The sequence below is a fragment of the Neofelis nebulosa genome, chromosome 3 (genome assembly GCF_028018385.1).
Source record: "Neofelis nebulosa isolate mNeoNeb1 chromosome 3, mNeoNeb1.pri, whole genome shotgun sequence".
In the NCBI taxonomy this organism is placed as follows: Eukaryota; Metazoa; Chordata; class Mammalia; order Carnivora; family Felidae; genus Neofelis; species Neofelis nebulosa.
Window position 1 is genome coordinate 194,717,085 of NC_080784.1, and position 17,842 is coordinate 194,734,926.

Sequence of the window (17,842 nt, forward strand, 5' to 3'; positions counted from 1 at the left end):
GACTGAAAGCTTGTCTGACTCATTTTGGTTCTACCTGGCCATAGATCTTGCACCAGTGATCCAAAAATGTTCTTGAGCCATTATATTCAAGTGTCTTCAAAATGTAAATTAAATTATCTCCAGCAACCTCCCCTCTGAGAAAAACCAACAGTGTCAAGATTTCATTTCTTAGCAACTGTAGTAGAATCCGAGACTTTCCTGGCACCATGATGCAGAGATAAAAAATACGATTTTCTTTTCCTGTTTTAGGCACAAGATCCTCAGGTCCTGGATCAGCTATCCAAAAACATCACCAGGATGGGACTAACAAATTTCACCCTCAACTACCTCAGGGTAAGACCAATGGGATGATTACATTTCCTGATGAATTTGAAAAGTGCTTTAGAGATTTATATGTATCTTGAACCAAGGAGTTAAAATGAGGCAATATAGCATAATATGTATGTTGTCTTACGCCACAGTGTGTGTGTGTGTGTGTGTGTGTGTGTGTGTGTGTCCAATGGGGGATGGGGTTTAATTAACAAAACAGCAAACTTAGACATCATCAGGATTGAACTCCCTCTCTCTCTCTGTATGACTCTTGGAATTCATTATTCAAAGGCTAGCAATGTCTGCTCATCAAATGTTTGGGTGCTATGCCCCTTGTGGTTGTCTCGGGTTTCGAATGTACTATTGTTGAGTTCACTGCCTCTGCATCTCCACCCAAGGAGTGTCTCTGAGGAGACTCTGTGTGCCTCCAGAAAGAGGGCAGCCCAACGGTGTAACACAGACATTTATTTCTAAGTCTTCTTAAGAACTCTCTGGGTAACACGTAACAGATTTTTTGGGTTGGATATGAAGTCAGTTTTTATTTTTAAAAATTAAGGGTTAGGCAAGATTCTCTGCCTACATAATAATTCTAGCTTCCATATTTGGTCTAAAAGGGTAACATATGTCACAGTGGTGTGTAATGTAGAATTGCGGTCGCCATGTTGCAGGTAGAGAATATGATTTCCATCATAAGGCAAGCATTGTCCTCCAAACTCCACAAGAAGGCAGCGGCCACATTCCACATTCCTTTGTTTCTGAGCTCCATCATTGTCACTTGCAGCCACTTCTTCAGGCCCCCACCCCATCATGGAGTTCATGCTGTTGTTTCTTTATTCCTGAGTGCTGTGTAGGTTTGAGAATTTTGTTTTGAATTCACAACCCTCTATGCACAATCATTTTGCATATGTGGAAATGTTGAAATGTTTTGGCTGGACTTTCTCTTCTGTGAATTAACAATGATTTGAATAAATGCTTCCAAGTCATGCACTCAGTGCCATGGGCCACGCCCTGGGCTAGACAGTGAAGATTCAGAGACGAAAGTCATGGCACCTGCCATGAAGAAACCCACTCCTATGAGGGCTAGATTCATAGAGAGAACATTATATACAAAATGGTAAATGCCATGACCGAAAGCTCCAAGTGGAAAAATGGGAGTGCAGAAGGGAGACCTCTCAGAAGACTACATCAGAGAAGCTTTATGGAGGAGATGGTGCCTGACTTGAGTATGAAAGAATGAACAAAGGCAAACAAGAGGAAGGGGAAGAAAGACACTCCCATCAGAGGGAAAAGAAGGAGCATGATGGGTTAGGGGATGGAATTCCAAGCAGTTTAATGATGCTGGGACATGGAGTGAGAAGCCAAGAGAGTCAGGAGGGAGAGTAACTTGGGAGCCAGGTCTTGGAGCAACTGGCCGCTCGGGCTGCCAGGCCAGAAGCCTCCGGAAGGATCAACCATGAGTATGGTTGTGTCCCCCATCTGAGTAGAAGGAGAAGAGCCCTTTTCCATCCAGCCTAGATGCCCCAAAGCCAAATCCAGACAAGGAAAGAGCTGGATCAGCTTTGCTGCCCACCACCCTACTTTGCTCCAACACCACCACCATTTTGGCAGCCCTGAACTGGGTTGTTCTTCAGTAAATAGTCCTGTGGTCCCTGCTCAGAAGGAATCCAGGGTCTGCCCAGGAGGATGGGTGGACAGGCAAGTGACCCCAGCCAGGGTAGCTGCAACTAGGTTTTTCCAAATCTCTAGGCTCTGTATTTAGAATTGCCCCCATGGGACTACCGGAGCAATAGAAGTGAGTAGCAAGGACTGGGGAAATGGGGGTCTCTGGCATGTTCTAGCCATAGGAATTCAGAAGGCTGTTCTCCACTGCTAGGCATTTCATCATGCTAGAGACCATGAGAGATTTAGTTTAAACTATCTGAAGATGCCTCTTCTCAGGCAGAGAAAGAAGTTCCATACTCTGTGTCCTCAACAGACTCCACGGAGGAGTCTGGGATTTTAGATTCTATTCTAGACTTGATCACTGACTCTCTGGTGAAATCTGGACAGATTCTTTATTAAGTCTTTTAGCCGCATTTAATGCAAATCAATAAATGCTAAATTCTCTTCCTCCCCTTTCCCTAGCTCCTCCTGTTGTTATCATCAGTAAAATGGTGACCTTCACTTTGGGGTCAACAAGACCCACTTGGATCCCACGTTCTGTGGTTCTCTGATTTTCACCCACAGAGACTGAGAAGATCATATTTGCAAATTGAGGGAGACTGGTACCAACCCCTCTCCCAGCAGTGATACAAGAAAACATGTGGGGGTTTGGGCAATACAGAACAGTGTTTCCACGGTTACCACTTAAATGTAGCACTTACAGCATGCCTTCGCCATCCATGCGTGTCCTGACTCACTAGCCTTCACAATGGCCCATGTGCACAAGCACCATTCATGTAAGAGAGCCAGGCACAGAGAGTGCAAGGGAATGAACTCAGTCGCCCGGCTTTACACCACTGAGTGGCTGGGCTGGGACTTGAACTCAGGCTGTCTGGCTATAGAATCCTTGGTGTTCCATGCAGAGTCCTGCTGCTTTTCTAGTAAGAATGAAGGATGATGATATTGACAGGAACTGGATCATGTCTCTCCTGCCCAGGGGAGTCAACATCTATCATGGGCCCTTAATCCACTTTGCCAAAAGTAATGCCAGCTCCTGGTAGGTTTTCATGTGCAAGTTAAGCAAGACAATCCCTATAAATGGCCTAGAGCAGTGTCTAGGGACAGAAGGCACCCAGTTATTGTTCATTGGCATAATTTATTGAACGCCTACTATGTGTCCATCATCGTGGTTCCTATTGGAATCACAGAGATCCACATGGCACCTGGCTGTTTACTCCCACTCTGGGTCCACCTAACACTCCTTTACTTCCTCTGCTCATGCATCCTGGGTGGGCAGCTATTTGACCATCCTGCCTCCATTGCTCCCTTTCTTCACTCCCTTGATCACTTCTTCATCTACTGATTGTCTCAGGACTCTTTCATTGAGCCTACTCTGTCTTCCTGGCCTTGCCAGGTGCTGGGCCTTCAGTGTGGAGAAGATGTGGCCCCTTCCAGGGCTGGGTGAGGCGAGCAGGGTATGGTTGGCCACAATTCCAGTGAGGTATGCTGACAAAGAAGGACCCACAGGATTCATGAGAGCCCAGGGAGGGGTCCTCTGGTCTCCGGATAGAAGCCACCCCTCCTAGCAAATACTCGGGGCCGCCGTGGACCACTTGGTAGGTCAAGGCCGAGCGGAACCTCACATTCAGTTCCCAAAACCACTGTTTTGGCTTCCGTGATGAGACCTGGCCTGGTTAGTGGTTGCTAAGAATGACAAACGAAGCTTTTCTTTTCGGATTAGAAGTGGGATCCCAGATTTCCCTAGTGCTCTTATCAGCTGATATTCGCAAGACAGCTGAGCAGTCACCAAGTGCATTCATTTATAAACCTGTTTTCCCCTCTACCCCACCCCCCATCAACCCTCAGTTTGTCCTCTGTATTTAAGAGTCTCTTATGGTTTGCTTCCCTCCCTCTCTGTTTGTAACTGTTTTTCCCCCTTCCCTTCCCCCATGGTCTTCTGTTAAGTTTCTCAAGATCTAATTTGAAAATAAATTTTAAAATAAGATAAGGTAAGATGAGATAAAATAAAATAAAATAAAATAAAATAAAATAAAACAAAACAAAACAAAACCTGGAGCTCCCCATCCTTCTGAGGAGCCAGGACCTTGCCTTTGGCTTCAGGGGGTCATCTGAAGCATTGTTTAGATTGTTAATGAAGAGCTCCAAAACCACGCCCAGATCAGAAAAAGAGGTCAGACACGAGTGTTGGCAAATATTAATCCACGGCCTTCTAAACCAGCAGAAGATTTTAATTTTTTTTTTTTAAATTGGTGCATCCTGCTTTAGAAAGAAGGGCTAGAGATTTGAAATACTCCAGACATCTTAAATTTCAATATGCTGTGTCTTTTATGTCACAAAATAAAGCAGCACAGAAGGTAAGCAGTTACAGCCATCTAGCTTCGCCAAAACAGCGTCATTCACTGCCGTGACATTCCGAATCAGTCTCATGGCGGCCGGTGGTCAGGGACAGTGGAGAGTCGATTGGGGTGACTGTCATCGCTGGAGGAAGGGGCGGGTGCAGCACGGTAGCCGGGACTGCTTCCTGCCTGGGAGACACTCCTAGAAACTATGTGATGCATTTCACAAAATGTGTCCGCCAACTCCTGGGGAGGGAGGTTGTTTCCCTGTGTAGGGTGATAGAACCCCTCTAGTGGGGAAACCAGAGACCTATAGGTGGGGAGAAGGAGCTAGGATTTCGGCAATGTGTCCTTTGCCATAATTGCTGGAAAACAGCAAGTCCTGCCATCCCCCTGGCATTTCAGAAAAAGATCCAGTCCAGCAACCACAGGGAGGCAGGGAGCAGCTTGATAGGATCGTGGCATCTGAGTCCCTGAGACCCGGTTGTGCAACCTTGTCGTTCCTGCCAGATGGCGCTGTTCATTGTTCATTGTTCGCTCCACATGCAACTATTAGACACCGTCTTTGTGCCAGGTCTCCACAATTTTCAAGGAGGTCTCTGTATGTTTAAGTACACAAGAAAACCAGATTTGTGCAAGAAATCTGTCCTCGGTACAGTGAACAACGTAATAGCTAACATTTATTGAGCACTTAGTATGTGCAGGTACTCTTGCTGTGGACTTTTTAGGAAGTCTTTTTTTTTTTTTTAATGTTTATTTGTTTATTTAAATAGAGAGACAGAGAGAGGCAGAGAGAGCGGAAGACAGAAAAATCCCAAGCAGGCTCCACAATGTCAGACGTGGGGGCTTGATGCCAGACGCGGGGCTTGAACCCGCGAACCATGAGATCGTGACCTGAACCGCAATTAAGAGTCAGATGCTTAACTGACTGAGTCAACCAGGTGCCCCGGAAGTCTTTTCTTAATACTCACGACAACCTTATGAACTGGAGATTCTTTTTAGTCCTGTTTTTCAGGTGAGGAAACTGAGGCACAGAGAAGTAATGTTTTAGAGTCACAGAGCTGGTAGGTGGCAGAGGAGGGATTTGATCCTACGGCCTGAGTCCAGGCACAAAGGAGGGAACGGTTGTTGGAGGGTGGACAGGGGAGGCTCAAACCCTTCACGGAGGAGATGACCCTTGAATTGATTCTGAAAGGCAGGTAGGTGGTCCCAGGTAGACTGGACAGAGGGGCTACCTCACGTGGCAACACAGAAGGATGGAGAAAGTTAGTGGGTTTGGGGAACTCCAGGCAGTTTCCCGTGGTTGAAATGTAAGTGTTAAGTTTGTTTTAGGCACCGGCACAAGGTAGGTGTTGTGACCCAGAATGTATAGCTGAGCTGAGTGGCACAGTTCTGGAGAGAGCTTTGTTCCAGCAAGAACACAGCCCAGTCAGGGAGAGCACCTCATGCTGGCACGTGGGTTGGGAGCAGGCAGGAGTATGTATCTGAGCTCAGCCACTTGCCAGCTGTGTGACCCTGGACAAGTTACTTAACCTCTCTAAGCCTCAGTTTCCTTGTCTGGAAAATGGGTATTACACCCCCCTCACTGGACTGCAGTGATAGAGGTACATGGAGGTCCCATCTCTTATTTGCCAAGTGTGCTTTCGTGAGGGTCTCTGGGAAGAGTTGAGTTGTTCATTGGATTCCCCTGGATTTGGAGCTCCTGAGAAGAACCCCTGAGGACAACACAATTCCTCCTAACTCTTGCCTTTTATTTCGCCAAAGTGAAAGTCCTTTCTCACTCAGGGTTTGAAATTGCCATCATTTCAAATTTCCTGTAAGCACTTCTTGTATGTGAGTGTTTACGGTATGCAGTTTCCTAAATTTGAATGACTTTAATGAATTTGATTTTCCAACTGAAAAAGAAATAATTGATGTTGATTTCATTTCCTCTTCCACAAAGAGAATGGGAGTGGGCAATACAGAAATCGTGTCCATAAGGACTTAGACAAGACCTGGAGGATGCAAAATCCCAAGATGCCGTGAGTGGCAAGCACAGTTTTCATTCATCTCCCATCCATGACGGAGGGGGACGATCCTTGTATGCTCAACACGGGCAGGGTGATGTTGGCTTGAACAGTTTTCTCCCACCTTGGGTATTTAAGGTGCTCTGTTTTTGTTTTTTTTTAATTACTTATTGAGAGAGAGAGAGAGAGAGAGAGAGAGAGAGAGAGAGAATCCCAAGCAGGCTCCACACCACTAGCACGGAGCCCAATGCAGGGTTCGAACTCACGAGCTGTAATCACGACCAGAGTTGAAGTTGAACACTCAACCGACTGAGCCACTCAGGCACCCCTCTGGTTTTGTTTTTAAGTTTTAAGTCAGATCATCTAACCAAGAGACATTTTGGTGGCATCTACTGTGTGCCAGGAACAAAAGGGGATGGGGTGGGGTGTTGACAAGAATGGATAAGGTATACTCCCTCTCCCTAGCTGTTGAAGGTACCAGAACGAGTAGGTCTGCTTACAGTTCGCATTGCCTCCTTGGTGGAGGACTTGGGTCATCTCCCAATTTCCTTCTCTCGTAATATCCGCGAGGAAACCTTGCCTCGTTGGTCTCAGCATATGACTTCAATTGGACTCTGTGGTTTCCCATGCACTGGTTGACTGCTCTGCTCCCCCATGCTGTCTTACCGTGGCACTCAAGGCCCTCCATGCTCAGGCCTCTGCTGCTACCCAGCCTCGCCCCATATCCTTTCCCCGTCTCACATGCCGTCCTATCGCCACATAAACCACTGGCCGCTCCCCTAATGTGTTGTTTGTTGCCTCCGTGAGTCAGCGCAGTATGACTTTGCTTGACTCACTGCCTGGAACGCTGTTCCTACCTTTCTCTTCCCATCCAGTATTCCCAGTGTTCCCTGGCCATCTCCTTCTCATCCCTCAAGACTTGTTTGTCAGTCACCTCCTCTGAGACTCTCTCTCTGAGACTCTCAGCCAGGGCAGCTGCCCCTCGTCACTACTCCTGGAGCTCTTTGCACACGGTCTCTCGCTTAGCTCTTGGTAGGTCCTGGGTAAGAACTGTCACTGCACTCGTCTGTCTTCTGCTCTAGACTCAGCAACCAGAACATGGATGGATTGTCTTGTGTTTCCAGAGCTTCATAAGCTCTAGATCACAATAAGTACCCAGTAAATGTCTCTTGAATGGATGGCTGGTGGATGGGAGTTTGGTAAGTGGAAACTAGATTTTGAATGACCCCCTTCCCTCTTCCCCCCAAAAACACACAGTAGAATTCAGATGAAGTCACTGGCCCAACAGTATCTAGGGGGAAAAATGTGTGATTGATTTTCAAAATCACTACCTAGAACTTCACCATGATATCTCAAGAGCAGAAAATTTGAACACATTGAGGAAATGAAAGGAAACAGGCATGGGACGTCCAGATCCCCCTCGTGTGCAAAATTTTCCACTGAAATTCTCCCAAGTTCCCAACGGGAAATTTTTATTCTAATACTGCCACGTCCACTTGCTCTGAATCAGTATTTAGTTTTTATTCTAAATGCCATTACGCTCTTTTCATTATTTTGGAGATGTGTTCTTTCAGGGGCGCCTGGGTGGCTCAGTTGGTTAAGTGTCTGACTTCGGCTCAGGTCATGATCTCACGGTTCGTGGGTTCGGGCCCCACATCTGGCTCTGTGCTGACAGCTCGGAGCCTGGAGCCTGCTTCGGATTCTGTGTCTCCCTCTCTCTCTGCCCCTCCCCTGCTCACACTCTGCCTCTCTCATTCTCAAAAATGAATAAATGTTAAAAAAAAAAAAAACTAAAAAAAAATGTGTTCTTTCAAATCTTAAAGACAAATTTCCTAATGGGTGATTATTTTTGTCTATTTTCTTTGGCCAGAATTTCTTCATACTGAGGTACATAAACCTCCCCCCCCCCAGCCCCCGCAGCATGCCTAACATGACTTTAAAACGTCTTATTATCCTGCATCCCAACCAAGAGATATTTTCTTTGTGTTTCCCCTTACCGTTTATCCATTCATATGCATAATTTCTGCATAAATGTAATCAGTATACATATGATTTCTTAATGTTATTTGGTAAACACTTTTGCATGTTTCTACAGAGTCATCATATCATCCGTTTATAATAGTGGCAAATATTCCAGTGTGGTGCTCTGACAGTGTTTATTTAATCATTCTCTAAGTATCAAGCACTGAAGTCATGTTCAAGTTGTCATTGTCTCTAATGTTGTTCCTCTGAACACCTTTGCCACATCCTTGCAAATGCCACAGCATTTGCAGTGCTCCATGTAAGCAGAGGCTGAACTGTGGGGTCCACGTGCTAAGAGAAACAAATGTGCTTTGAATTCAGAGAAAGGGGGATCAAATCCTCCCCTCCTTACTACCTGTAGTGGCTTTGAACAAGTTGTTCCAGTTCTCTGAGCCCCACTTTCCTCCTCCTGAAATCGGGATGAATAATGCCTCACAGGTTGCAATGAGTTATGATTCACAAGATTAAATGACTTATGGTTTATAAAAGCCTGCACTCCGAAGGAGCATAATAAATACTAGGGCCTTCCTTTGCTATCTGAGCGTAGCGGATCAGGGCTCGGCTTTCACTTTGGCCACTTATTTCTTGTATGATATCCACCAGCTGCCTTAATTCTTCAGGGCCCCAGTTTTCTGATTATGTACATTGTGAATCATAGTAACAGCATCCTAGGTGAGGGCTGAAATGATAATGCACGTGAAAAGCACATTTAACTCTAAATTACGACACTAGAAGGCTGAGGGAGTCTCATCCCATTCATCATCTCCTATATGTTGGCCATGGCCTTGAATTCTATGCCGACATTCTGAAGCCCTATGATAGATCAGAAGACAGAGAAGCGATTGATTAATATCTGCCAAGGAGGGAGGCGAGGGGGAGTCTGAGACACGTGCCGTATATTGCTACCCCCCTTCCCAATACAAATGTTATTACAAGGATATAATCATTATCACTGGGTGTTTTCAACACTATTTATAACCTTCTGCTGTTGGTGTTGTTGAATAAGTCTAACTCTTCAAGTAAGCATTACCAGCAGCTGGGCATGAAGGCATCTAATGCTTTTGGCCGCTGTACCTTGAATTTCCCGAGTGAATGAAGACTTTTGTTGTTATTGTCGTACTGGAAGAACATCGGTCCCCACACGTAGCCTCTACTGGTAGCAAATGAGTAGAGTCCAGTGCCCTGGAGAATTAGGTAGTTGGCCTTGGAAAGTGATCCCCAACACCAACGACATGAAGTGGCCTCTAGGAGAGTGAGTGTAGTTGGAGTCAGTGTTTGGAATCCTGCCAGTGTGTCTTGGGTTTTTTTGGTAAGGTTTTGACTGCCAGCAGGTTCTTTTCCTTGGTCTTATAACATGAGAAGGGATGACAATCCAATCCCGTTTCCCACCTAAATGCCAAGCCAAGCCTGAGGATGGAATAGGAATCCCCGCTTAGTGATGGAAATGAGGCATACTTACTGGTGGTCAGAACAGGCTGGCATCAGGGCAGACCATTTACCATTTACGCACTCAGACTGGCAACAAACCCTGTTAAGCACTGACGTTTGAGGGGGTGGGCAGAGCCGTGCCAGCAGACCTTCTGCACCTCCCACAATGCTTACGTGTTCTAGACTCTCGACAGGCTCACAGCTGAAAGTATGTATTCAAGACGTGGTCCATGGATCGTTGCAGGTTTGAAACTGTTTGTTACTACTCTGTGAGGAAGTCCGGAAAAATGAGAGTAAGAACGTGAGAACCACGATAGCAATTTGACATTTTGCCAGGACATCCAAGTGCACGACCAGTAGACTCATCGCACTGATTGGGATCTAGGGCCGTTCTGGTATCGTCAAACTTGCACCGCAAGCGGCCACCAACCAAGGGCTAGAGGAGCGCATGTCACACACAGATTGATGAGCACTTGTATGTAGAGTACTGACATGAACCTGATTAAAAGACGAGGGCCAGCTTTTCCCAAGGACCGTCCTGAAGAACAAATATCATTATAATACCATCAGTTTGGAGGAACTTCTATAGATCCTCAATAAAACAATGAGATAGGTGTTATAATTCCCATTTTACAGGTCAGAATCAGTAACTGCCTATGATCACAGAGCCAGTCGGAGAGAGCAGTGCTTTCCTGGACTCACATGTGGCCTGTCCCCCAAGACCACTACGCACAGCCACTGCTGATGAGAAACGGTTTCTTGGCATCGACCCACGCAAGAGAGCCAATGCTATAACAAGTGAGGAATTTGGCCTCTGGAACAAAGCTGTCACACCTCATTCTGACTCTTCCACTCCTCCTCCTCCTCCTCCTCCTCCTCCTCCTCCTCCTCTTCTTCTTCCTTCCCCTCCTCCTCCTCTTCCTCCCCCTCCTCCTCCTCCTCCTCCTTCTCCTCCGAGAAAGGCTCCATCTGAGAGGAGACAGAGAAAGCCCTTCTGAGCCATGGGAATGCTCCACACACAGAATGATTAAAACTTGGAACACCCGAAGGACACTTTTAATTGCATTTGGAGATAGAAAGGTAGTACATATGACTGTATGATAAAGGAATTAAAGTAGTTAACTCTTAAGGAAGTGAAATAACCGTAACATACAGACATCGCAGTGTCTAGAAAACAGTGATTTCTAAAGTCAACCCAGAGGGAACGGCTATCAGAACGTTAAAAGAAACACACACACACCACCACCACCACCACCAACAACAACAACAACAGTATTTTAGCAGAGCAATCCTAACTGAAAACAATTTCAGAGCCATGAATGCTTCTAAAATTCTTGGCTTTAAAAGTACAAATAGGGCTCGGATTAAAGAAAGTAATTTCTCAGTCTCGGGCACGAGAGAAAGAGAAAGAAATTTTTGTTTAACAAGACACTGAAAATCAAGGGAGATGGCCAGGTGGGAAATTGGCACTCTGGGGGAAGAAAAGCCGAGGGACGGTAGTTAAGTGCAAGATGGAGCCTAGAGTTAATTCTGCTGGGAAATTGCCTTCCTAATTGTCTAGAATGGGTAAGAAAGTGTGTCAGGAAAATGCAGGAAAGGGGGGAAGGGGAGAGCTATTCGAATTTAAGAGCTTAGGCAGGGAAGTAGCCTGAAATAAGAAGAGGGGCTCGGAGGTCTCACTGCTCAGCCTGAGAGCTTTCTGCATCTGGCCTTGGGATGCTCCCCACCTCTGCATAGGCACCGTCTTCCTGCACACAGAAAACTCAAATTATTTGAATATAGTAACAGCTATTGGATTGTACGGCCTCATCGCATGGCCCGAGTAGAGTTCAAGAAACATATTAGGGAGATAATAAATATGTGAAAGGGAGGGGGGCAGTTGAGGCCAAAGTCTGTTGATCTGCACAATGAGCTTGGGAATGGCTATAAATGTGTACCATAATTAAGAGAAAACGAGTGAAATTTGCAATGTCTGGCATATTCCACCAAAGGACAAGGGAAAGCCTTGATTGACCTGGAAACGTTGATTGCCTACTATGTGCAAGATGCTGACTTGGTTTTACTGAGTCCTGACAACAAGTTTGGGAGGCGGGTGTCCATGGTTTCATTTTTCCGAAGTAGAAACTGAGACTCATAAAAGTGTTGGCTCAATGGGTAAACTGCCAGGCTGGGACTGGATCCCATGTTGGCCTGATGCCTCATCATTCTGTCATGCTACAGAAATGTCACCTCCTAACTAGAGCAGGGTTGAAAACCTGGATGAGGTTGCTCATTTCCACTGAGATGACCAAGCAGTTCTGCCAAATTGTCAACAGAGTCAATGGATCGACAACTCTGAACACTTGAGTGTCATGGGGTCAAGGCCCTGACCAGACCCATCTCACAGTCCCTGTTTCTTTCAGACTTCTGAAAAATCCCAGGCCTCAAGGCTGTTACCCATCATACATATTTTTACCCCTACTACACCTGGACTAGTATAGCTAGTGCCTGAACTTATATCTTAAAAACATACGTCAGGATGTGTCATTCCTCCGAGGTGGCCCTTAAAATCATCTGCTTAAAACCATCCAGTGAAAATCCAAAATCCTTAGGTTGGTCTATAAAGCCTTAAGGGATAGGACCTCCCTCCTTCATCTCACAGAAGTCTCCAGCTCCACAGCCTGATATTTCTTTTCCAGCATACCAAATTCCTCTCTCTGGTGGAGTCTCTGGACTTCTGTATCAGACCATCTATCTAGCTATAGAACCTTGGCTAATTAATTGTCTACTCTTTCAAGGGCCTCAGTTTCCTCATCAATAAAATTTCCTCATCCATAGTCCCTGACCTCAATGAGTTTTTGAGAAAGTTAAACAAAACAGTACTGGCAAAGGGCTTCAAATAAATCTTGGCACACGGTAAGTGCTCAGTAAGTATTTGCTATATCATCATCATCATTCTTACCGCCTGAGATGCTCTGGCCAGATTTTGCATGGCTGGCTCATTATTATTCAGGTCTCGGGCACGTCATCTTTTCCATGAGTTCCTTCCTGGTCAGCCCATCTCACGTGACCTTGCCACCGCAGCTACTTGCCATCACACCTCATTGCCTGTCTTACTTTTCCCGTAGCGTCTTCATTGCTTGAATTATCTTACACAATCATCAGTTTACCTTTCTGTTGTCCCGCTGTTTACCTTCTGACCTTTCATGTCTGTCACTGGAATATATTTGGAAAGCAGAAATCTTGTTTCTTCTTCCATGATGTCTGTAACAGGACCAGATATGCAGTGACTAGAAAGTCAATGAGTTTAAGTCTACTCCACTCCAGATGCACTCCTTAACAAGTCAGAAGTTTTAAAGAGAAAACCAGTTATAAAATCCCAAACCCCAGTGTAGCCTTGGAATACTTGAGAATGTTCATGGAAAGGTTGTTAGCCATCTTTGACTTCCTGGACTGAATGCCTGCAGCACTTTCCTCCAAGGATTTGATGTTCTTCTTTGCAATTTATAAACAGCCCTGTCTGGGATAGTAGATGAGGGTCATTCACTTTATTTGATAAATGTGCCTCATCTGTAAGAAAAAGGAGATAAGCATGACCTCTAAGGACTTCTCCTTAAACATTAAAGAGAAGGAAGGCAAAACAAAAGTATTAACTGATTCCACAAGTAAAATATTAATAAACCCAATGCTGGAAATGAAGAAACAAACCAAGTGATTTGAGGCTGACCCAAGTCTACCTGCCTATTAGTGTAGGATAGTTTCTGGTTTTCTTTTCGTTTCATACTCTGTTTGCAGGACCATTCACATCCATTTAATCTACAAATGTTTACTGATCACCTACTCTATGTCTAAGTCTACTCTGGTCTCTAGCTATCAATTTCTATATTGATAATAAATATGTCTGGGCTAATGAGAATCTCACAAACATTGCCTCCGATATCCTTAAAATCTTTTATAGGCCAATCATAGCATAAGACTGGAAGTCATCCCAAGAAGGTTGCTAATTTCTCCCTCTTTTCGTCTTGCCTCTCCCAATCTTTGCGAAATAAGGTAGGGAGTCACCCCTTTTCAGTTCAATAGTGCCAAGGATCATCACAGAAACTTTTGGTCTACGAGTAAAACTCAACTCCAGAAACCTCACAATGTGGATTTCATAGGAAAGTATCAGTAGCCTTAGGAGCCAGTCAATGAAATTGTTTCTCTTCCTTCCTTTCCCAGCACCCTCTTTTGATTCTGTCAGGGTTTTACCTACAGAAGAAATTTGTGGCCATCTATCATAATTTTTTAACAGTTTTACCATGAGTTGGAAGCTAAAGGGGAAAATTGAAAGCTTTCCTGATGTTGATAAGCAGAATTTACAAACAGTTGCAAAATGGTAGCAATCCTACCCTTAACACTCAATTCCTGAACTTTAGGACTTTGGGTATCTCACTAACAGACAGGAGCAGGAAGGACCAGTGCTTGCTTTGAAGAGAATAAGAAACATAGTCTTAGTATTGAAGGTGGCCATGATCTGGCAGTCGGTCTAGTCCTTTGTCAATTTCCTCAACACCAATTGTATTACATCTGTTCTGCTTACAGTTAAAAGCGGAAACTGTTCCGCTTCTGTGAAATTGGGTGGAGGGTGGACTCATACTTACCTCCAGAGATTGAAGAATACAAGAGGCCACTTACACTAAAATGCTTTGTAAGCTGTAAAGTTCTCCTATGAAAACAGATTATTTTTCAGTTACTACCCAAACCCTCCGTGTCCAAACTTCTGCTATCCTAACTCAGGAATCCATGAGTTTTTAATAAAATTGTAAATGTATCTTTTATTTGCAATTCAAGTTACTCGTTGTCCAGACCTCGGGAACTAAACTGATTCATACAGTTCGGGATCCTCATCACCCGGCATAGTCTCTTAATTCTCGCTCTCCAAATCTGGAAGCCACATGAGTTTGGATGGCAAGAAATAGTTGAGCTAAGAGCCGCCATTATTGCCACTATCACTTAACAGTCTAGTTTCTACAGAAGAAAATCATTTGGGGTTGAATGATAAGAAATTGCTATTTTTGCATGTCAAACCCTGCCAAATGTTGGCTATTTCATATGGTTCATGCTAATATTTAAGAAACAAGACCCTATAGAAAAAGGAAACAATTGTTGGGCCTTACGATTTTTTTTCATTTCCGACTATCATCATCCAATTCCTACTCAGCGTCATGATTGTAAACACAATAGCCGTTTATTGTCTGGTGACTTTGTGCCAGGAACTGAAAATTACTTAACTAACCTTGCTAATCTCACTTTCAAACTTAGTTATTTATATTGTAAACAGATATTTTACTCATGTACTAGTGCAAAACTCAAGTGCAAAAACCTTTAAAATCTATGCCTTCAGTCCTTGTCCCCAACGTCTGAGTTCCCCTTCCCAGAAGCACTCAACATTGCCAGTTTCTTGCATTTTTTTTTCCTGGACATTCTATACACATGCAAACATATTTTGCTTTAAACACACACATAGACACACTTGCACACAAATGATAATCTACTACGCATGGAGTTCTAAGCGTTGAGCAGTAATGTTTTTTATAAAAGCAGCAGACATATATCCCGAGGAGGTATATTACTTGAGAGATACATCATATTTTATTTTACCAGCGCTTTATTGACGAACACTTAGGTTGATTCTAATCTTTTCCTGCTATTAACAACTGTGTGAGAATATCTTTCCAGATTTGGTTTTTCGCAGGAGCAACTACAAAACTAAATTTGTCGGAGAGATTCCTGGAAATAAAATTGCCAAGTCAAAAACCATGTACATTGTAATTTTGGTAGATATTGTCAAGCTGTTCAACTTAGAGATTGTACTAGGTTTCAGTTTCCCCAGCAACATGTAAAAAATGACTATTTCCACCCTTTTCAACAACTAGAGGTTATCGAATTTTTCTCCTATTTTCCAATATTATGGGTGAAAAATGATACCTCATTTTCATTGTAATATGCATTTTTCTTATTACAAGAGAGATTTATTATCTTCTCATATACTTAAGAGCCATTTGTATTTCCTTTCTTGTGAATTATTTGCTCCTAATTTATCCATTTTTCTATTGGGTTGTTATTCTTAGAGATATGTAGGGCTTTATATTTTAAAGAAGTACACACTTCGTCGTGATATAATTGAAATTACGTTGCAGGTTTGCGGTTTTATTTTTTCAAAATTTGCATAAGGTGGCTCTGTTCACGGAATATTTTTTAGTTTTGTGTGTGTGCGTGTGTGTGCGTGTGCGCGTGTGTGTGTGTGTTAAATGAAGCAATGTTCACCAGTGTCTTCTATTTTGCATTTTGTATTTAGCATTAGCCCTCTTCGAGCTATAATAATAAAAATATATTCCTCTTTGTTTTCTAATGCCGCTTTGAACACTGAGGGGGGTGTTTATGTTTCAATCCACATGGAATTTGGGGGGCAAGAAGTGTGGGGAGCCTGTTTAAATGCCCCATTGTTCAAACATCATTTGTTGATTAATACACATTGTTCTCACTGATTTGAAATGCTAGTGTGGCATGTTTTAAATTGCCAGAGGTATTTGAGTCTGTTTCTGGACCCCGATTCCCGTTCTGCTAATTTGTCTTTATATTCTTTGATGCTACACTTCAAAACAAACTGCTCTTGTTTTATTATACATGTTAGGATCTGGTAGGGCTGGCATCATATCATCATTCTTCTTTTTAGGATTCTGAAATCTGTGTTTATTTTTTCATCTATACTGTACGTTAGCTTATCTGGTTTTAAAAGGAGTTTAGTGGTATTCCGTTGAAATTCTGTTACATTTGCAAATTAATTTGGGGGGAAGTGTTATCGTTATGATATTGATTCTTTGTATCCAAAATCTTGGGTAGCCTTTCCGGGATTGAGGTCTTTTTTGTGTTCTTTGGTTGGTAATATTTTGGGGGTTTTCTTTGTCTGTCTGTATGTGTTATAAGGGCATGTCTTTGTGCATGTGTGCTTGGTTTTATTCTATTTATTTTATTTTTTTTAAACAGGTTTTTTTAGTGTTTATTTTTGTGAGAGAAAGGGGGGCAGGGGCAGAGAGAGAAGGCCAGAGGATCCAAAGTGGGTGCTGCGCTGAGAGTGGAGAGCCTGATGCAGGGTTCAAACTCATGAACCATGAGACTGAAGTCAAACACATAACCAGCTGAACCACCCAGGAACCCCATGTGTATGGTTTTATTTACAGATGTATGTATTTAGTTTGCACCTAGATAATCTTTGTGTGTGTGTGCTTAGAATCATAAATACGGTCTTTCCCATTTTATAGTTTAATTGGTTTTATTTGTATTTATGTAAGTTATGATTTCTGTATTTTAATTTTATTCGTAGGCACCTTAGAGAATCTTCGTAATATTTATAATAGTTTCTTTTTTTCTTTTAAGTTTATCCTCTTGGGTGTTCCAGCAAGGTTATATCATTTGCAAATAATGATGCTTTTACCAAGTCTTTTCCAATTTTTATATTTTATTTCTAATTACATTGGCTAGTATCATCAGAAAAGTGTTAAATAATAGTGAGGATAATTAACATCCTTATCTTGTCTCTGACTTTAATGGGAATGCTTCTGGATTTTTTCATTAAGCAGGATGATGGCTTATGATTTGAGATAGATATATTTCTCATGTTAAGGTAATGTCTATCTATTCTTATTTTATTAAGAGCTATTTAAAGTAAAAAAAAAATGGATATTGAATTTTATCCAATGTACTTATGGTGTCCAAGGAGATGGTATTATTTTTTCTTTTTATTATTATGATTAAGATTATTAGTAAGAATGATCGATCCTTATTTGGTGCAATTGATATCCAAGGCAGTATCTCAATTCTTTACATGTATCAACTCATTTAATCCTTGCCCAATCTAGAACTCATTACTACTCTGATTTTCACTTTAAAGTTAAGAAAATTCAAATTCACAGAGGTCAAGTAACTTGAACAAGATCAGATCACCCATAAGTGGCAGAGCTGAGATTGGATCCAGGCCAATGCCTTGTGTATAAACACTGTACAGAGGTTCATCTTAATAGATTTCTTGATAGCTAGTCATAATTTCATTCCTGGAACAAA

At 43.1% G+C, this 17,842-nt stretch overlaps 1 protein-coding gene across 11 annotated transcripts in view; it reads left to right on the top strand.

Moving 5' to 3' along the window:
* Nucleotides 1-17,842, top strand: part of LDB2 (LIM domain binding 2) — a 384,443-nt gene that overhangs the window by 309,610 nt on the left and 56,991 nt on the right. For all 11 annotated transcript variants that reach the window (XM_058723024.1, XM_058723021.1, XM_058723025.1 and 8 more), the window contains exon 5: nt 250-333. In XM_058723024.1, coding sequence (XP_058579007.1) covers nt 250-333 — 84 coding nt within the window. The remainder of the gene's footprint in view (nt 1-249; nt 334-17,842) is intronic.